Raw genomic sequence first — 6,085 nt, 5'->3', positions numbered from 1 at the left:
TAAATATTTCTAACATAATTGATTAACTATGGGAATGCATTTAGCGGAAAAGTCAAACTCACTTTCACTATTGTGTAACTCCGTCAATTGCATTGCAAATCTGGGAAGTACAACTAACGGTGAGATGCTTCACTTCCTCTAAACTCACCATAGTCTCAGTCAATTAAGGATCTTTTTGTTACTGTAATACAGCGTGCATTTCTATTCAGTGATATCTGTGTTGCACATTTTACGAACATTGCATTTCCCAGTCTTGTTAATTCTAATCCTGCATTAAAATGCCCAACCTCCAAATGAACAATACAAGTTAATTGACAGTAGAAAAAGAATAAGTATTTGTGTTTTGGTCTTAGTGTTTTTTCTGCAGCACTGGCCAAAACCAGCATTAGGAGCTTGCAATTATTTTGTTCCTTCCGAGGCCATGTTGTGCAAAAAAATGCATGGGAATTAGCTCTCGTCTTTTTTTTTGATAGCATTAGAATAACAAAACCATTAGAATAACAAGGCCAAAAGCCAACCGTAATTATGTGCCCTCTGCTATCGAGCGATTCTTGCAGTTTAACCATTTTCTCAAAATGTTTTCCTGAAAAACAATGTACAAAACAACTTACCAATAGTTTGCGTCCATCAATTTTCAGTCTATTAATTGTAACAGCACAGTCTTCCATTTGATTCTAAAAACAACAAGTTTTCATGCAATCATGCTCTTTATGTGACACAGAAGAAGTCTGTCTATGGAGCACATACCAGAATAAAATATGAATACTAAATATTTTGAGCTCCATGGGAACTACCACACAGCTGAACCCTGGGCCCACTCACCTGGAACAGCAACAAGGACACCTGAGCTGGACTCAAGCCCTCACATTCCTTCCTGGTTGGCACGTTCATTCTTGTTTATGAAGAGGCGGCTGTACAGTATCTCTGCTGAGCTGTCTAGGACAGGAAGAGTGAGTCTGACCCTCTCACTTCATTTAGCTGCCTAAGCTAACCACAATGAGAGGTGAGCTGTCTTTCTCACTGACCTCTATACTCACTGTGTGTCTCTTTCTTAATGCTTCTTCTATTTCTCGGTACAAAAATGTCAATACAAAATAGGAAGCAAGAACTTCCCTAAAATAACATTTAAATGTATTTATTAAATACCAATTCTGTCTGCACATTTGTCTTTTTGAAGGGTCTAACCTTATTTAACTTTAGTTGGCAAATATGGCTCTAAAACAATCATGATGCATGTGAACAGGAAACAGAAGATAACCCTCAGAAACTGTTCACACAGACCAGTGCAGTGTTACAATCCCATATCATGACAAACCGTATCAATGTGGATATTTCTAATGACTCCTGTTCAGTGATCAGGTTGCATTTGTGTCAGCTGATTGCAAAAACAGCATGCTAGATGGCAACACAGTTCAGATAAGGTTAATGAGGATTCTGGTGCCATAGTTGACACCTGAGTCAAAGCTGGGGGTGAACGTAGTAGACTGTGCCTTCTTTGTGTCGGTACACTATTTCATCAGACCACCATTTGGACTGAGGCCAGCATGGCACACAGCTGAGCGATTGGGTGGAAGTGGCCAAGCAATTAGACTGAGTTTGGCCTGTGACATCAGTTAACCGCCCAGCATCATCCTTTTGGGAGCGGCACAGCGGCTGAATGATGTTCTGTCACACAAAGAGGTATACACCCACACTCTTAGACAAATAGATTTTCTTTGTACAAGGGTTCTGTAGCAGTTCATGTGTGAGAACCCACTGCAAAGTTAAAAAACACCCTCCAGACATTCAAGTTAGGAATTACACAGTCTGTAGTCACGAGTCATTGACACCCAGTGAGTATTTAAAAGTAACCCCATAGTATACATTTATTATTTTATAGCCCTTGAGTTTGCACATGAAAGTTCAAAGGCCTGTCTAATTAGCTGTGTAGGAGAGGAAGCAATCTTGAAAGTGGGTTCTTTCAGTTCTCATTTGTATTGTCAGTTATGTGATGGGAACAGCTCACAGGTTCTCCATGGGGCTCTGGACCATTTTTGAAGCTTCAGAACTGAACAGAACAGACAGTACATACGGTATATTGACCATCAATCTGTCCAACGGGTTTCATTAATTGGCAATGGATCTAAAGCTTCTATATAGGTCCATCAGATCTCTAGGGATGGCTGAGGACGATTTCCATTAGAAGCTGAAGCTAATTAAAGGGGTGGAACAGATGGTCAAAGCTCAGGCTGGACATTATCCAGGTAGAGGGGTGTTGGGTGGTGGACTGGACGTGCTCACACAGCTGTGAGGGTCTTTTGAGGTGACCAGCACCCCAGACTCTTCCTGATATCTGGTTCCGCTCCAAGTCCAGGATTGGGATTCCTTGGAGCTACAATAAGAGGTCAAGTTTTCTTTTGATTAGTTTTCTCTCATTTCGATTTTTGCTCAAAGGGGAACCATGGACTTCCAATAATAGAGGCTGTATTCATAGTAGGCTGTCACTATTGAACTATAAGTAAGTTGTCCTCAGATCATCCCACATTTAATCGTTGGTATTTTATTTTGGCAGTTGAAATGTGATGAACACCAAATCATTAACACCTGTTGCCAGTGGTTTTTCCTGCACCACGCAGACCTCATTCCAACTGTCATTCTGTCCTAGACTGGAGAAAACCAACAACTGTGGTTTTACCACAGAGGGTGTTTTCCTGGATATAAAGACACGTAGAGCATGACGGCAGACACAATTAGAAGACGGAAAAACCTACGGGTCTACAGTGCTCCTGTTTCCCCTTCATCTGGAGACATGCTCCAAGCTTCATCATTGCAACTTATAAGGAAGAGGCAGAGGCCAACAGAGCTTGGCGCCCAGGGTCAGGGTCAAGTGAAGTTTAAGGATGTAGTGCTGTACTTAGTGGAGAAGAAGATGGGAAGCAGCAGGAGGACATTCCTGTCCAGTCTGGCCAGGTCAAAGGGATTTCGAGTGGAAGATGTTCTCAGGTAGGACCAGCAATTTAAGCGATTAGGCATCAATTTCAATTCCAAGTCATGTTTAACCATGCTTGGTGGTCTTGTGTTCTTCCCATTCATCTTGGGACTTTATCAAATGATCATTGACATATCCAGGGAAAATAAATCTAATTGGATGCCTGATTTTGGTATCTTAAAGATATCTTTACATGCTGTAACAACATCTCTGCAGCCAGAGGCTTTGGGGGGGGGGTGTGGGGGGGGGTGTGGGGGGGGGTGTGGGGGGGGGTTTCCATTCCTGTAACCCTGCATCTTCAGGGTCATCCGAGGCAGCTGATCGTGCTCCTGTTCAACAGGGTCTCACAGGAAACCACTGTGAATTTCTGGACTGAAGCGATACAGGACCAATCTTGCCCAGTTCTGCTGGGCAGACCCAGCTGTAGCGACCCACCGGTGGGACTAGCCGGGTGGGGGGTGGGGGGGGGGGGTCCAGGGTTGGGTTGGGGAGGGTGTGGGGCTGCTGCCGGCGGCATGCCAGCCTGGGGATGGCAGCCTTCCCAGAAACACAGCTTGAGCGCTCCTACGGTTACACTCAGCCTGATACAATTGTTTGAGACCAACCACAGGAAGTGGAGCGTGGCCGCCTCAAACTGACATCCTGCAAGCAGACAATTTGATATCAGCTGCAACTTGATGACACCTCCGGATAAACACATTCTTCCACACAAACAAGAGAGGCTCCCTCTCCTGAACATATGGTCGAGTGTGCGCATGCAGGCACGAGAACCCACGCACGCACACGCACGCACACGCACACACACACGCACGCACACACACAGACTCACATACATCCCCACTTGAGCAAGCACTCAAATGCACTTTAGCTGTTGTTACTGACACACTCAAACGTTGATTTGTAGCTTGCTTTACTCAGTGGGGTGGGAACAGTGGACACAGACTGGAACAGCTCTTTGCCAGCTCTCCACAGCTCTCCCTGTCTGAAGCCTGTTGACTTTAGCTTGTCCTTGCTCCCCGTGTTGGACTCAGGGTCTCACTGTTTCCGGAACCTTGAGTCTAGAGCAGCTCTGCATGCTGGCTCATTTACATGTCCAGCCCCTTTTTACTTTCACTGTTGGTTGCCATTCAGAGAAAAGATCCAATTTTAGGCTTACTGTTTGAGAAGCATGTTGTGTGTATTCTAGTTCCAGGTGTAAAATGTGTTCAGAGGTTACAGTTCTTGAAGGTTCAGAAAAGCAGGCTGCATGGTGTCGGTACTGAATAACGTCTGTCCCAAATTGTCATAGTCAACAAGGTAACAACAACCAATGAATTATAGTTATGTGTGGAAGTTCTTTGTGATGAATCTTGTGGCGAGGATGTTTGTCTAAATGCGGTTGGTGAGATGCTTGTCTCAGGCTTGAACACAAAGCAGACAGAAGATTAGTCTCGCCAGTGATTCGGCCAATTAGACACTGTTCTCTGAGAGGTCTTCCCTATTGGGATGTCCTGAGAGTCGTTCCGCTGTTCTACCCTCACCAGGAGACAGGAAGTGGAGGACCATGGAGTGGGTAATTATTCATGAGCGGGTGCTCTGATTGGTACAGTGCTTCCACAGTGAGGTAGACCAGAGGCTCTTATGTGAGTGAGGAAAAAGAGGCTTCTGTAGAGTCTCTGTAGAGATGAGTGAGATATGCTGGTTGGATCTTTACGTTTGGCTGTGCCTCGACTCACACACAGCTGGCGGAGGCTCTGAGCGCTGCTGGGGGACTGTTGTGTGTGCTAGCCAGCCGTGCCGCAGCCTCAGCGGGCCTCCTCTGGAGTTCTGAGATCTTTTGACAACACCACTGGACTATGGAGACACACAGGCATGAAAGGTCTTTTCTCTTTGCACACACACAGATGCAGTAAAAAGGGTGAAAGTGCCATGTTGTGAAACGCTGAAAACGTATCGCTGATCTCAATGGATCTCGTTCATCCAAATCCCGACTAAACTGGGAGGAATCTTGAATTTTGTCGGTAATCCATCTGATATTCACCTTTAACCTTTTCTTTCTGCTTCCTGTGCAGTGATGAGGTCACCCATGTGGTGGCAGAGAACAACCGGGCCACGGGGCTGTGGGCGTGGCTTAAAGGTCATGGCCTGAGGGATGTCTCCAGGATGCAGGTACTAGACATCGCCTGGTTCACGGACAGCATGAAGGCGGGCAGACCTGTCACCATGGAGACCCGACACCACATTCAGGTGAGTGGACTTGAGTGCACAATGAGTGTAGACACAGTCAGGTGTGTGTGTGTGTGTGTGTGTTCAGCATGTGTTTGTCCATGTGTGTGGGAGACAGGCAAGTCCTGGAAAAAGAACTGTACATAAAACTGGCTGTATAATGATCAGTAGATGGTGCTATAAACCCAGCAGGATCATTCTTTTTGTGAGAGTTGCTGCATATAGGAAGAAATGACCACTTATGCTAGATTTAAATATGCAGCAGAACAGTAATATCCACTTATGTGGAAAGTGTTGAAGTGAGTGTTGATTGGGTAGATAGTTTAGGCTCACAAGACCCATAACAAAGAATTCGGATATGAGAAGGAGGAACTGTGAAATAATTGAAGAAGTTGGCAAAGAAAATGTTTGATATATATGTTTTGGTTCGTGGTGAATATGTGTGTGATTTCCTACATCTGTAAGAGGGCTTTAAGTGTTCAGTGTCATGGTGAGGGACTATATCTGAGATCCTCTGGCTTACAGGAGCCACGGGACGCCCCATTTGGCTGTGATGTGCCAAATAAAGCTGTCAGCACAATGTCAGAGCTCAGAAAGGGCAGCTAACTGACACTCGGGGCAGATTTGCTTCCCTTGGATGGCACCAGGGGGACCTCTTCAACATATGGGTCAAGAGGAGAGAAATATGCTGCTTAGTGGAGATGGACAGTCAATATCCAATCTCTGCGGGGTGAAATGGAGACACGAGGTTCTCGTCTTTCATGGTCTCCAGTGGTGCTCGTTGAAAGTCTGTCCAAAGACCCTCCATCAACAGAGATGTGGGATCCTGTGTCCGCACCAAAATGACTTGGCAGACCTCAACCACCACCCCCCCCCCCCCTTCAACCATATCCCATGCCGCCCTGTTCATTC

General features: G+C 45.6%; 1 protein-coding gene across 1 annotated transcript in view; it reads left to right on the top strand.

Moving 5' to 3' along the window:
• The first annotated feature begins 2,788 nt into the window (after positions 1-2,788).
• Positions 2,789-6,085, top strand: part of dntt (deoxynucleotidyltransferase, terminal) — a 35,473-nt gene continuing 32,176 nt past the window's right edge. The window contains exons 1-2 of the mRNA XM_084709910.1: positions 2,789-2,982; positions 5,020-5,194. Of these exons, the coding sequence (XP_084566036.1) occupies positions 2,789-2,982; positions 5,020-5,194 (369 nt within the window). The remainder of the gene's footprint in view (positions 2,983-5,019; positions 5,195-6,085) is intronic.

The sequence above is a fragment of the Hypomesus nipponensis genome, chromosome 11 (assembly GCF_054491055.1).
Source record: "Hypomesus nipponensis isolate SF chromosome 11, ASM5449105v1, whole genome shotgun sequence".
Classification (NCBI taxonomy): domain Eukaryota; kingdom Metazoa; phylum Chordata; class Actinopteri; order Osmeriformes; family Osmeridae; genus Hypomesus; species Hypomesus nipponensis.
The sequence above is the reverse complement of the archived record's forward strand: the minus strand, read 5'-3'. Positions and strand labels throughout refer to the sequence as shown.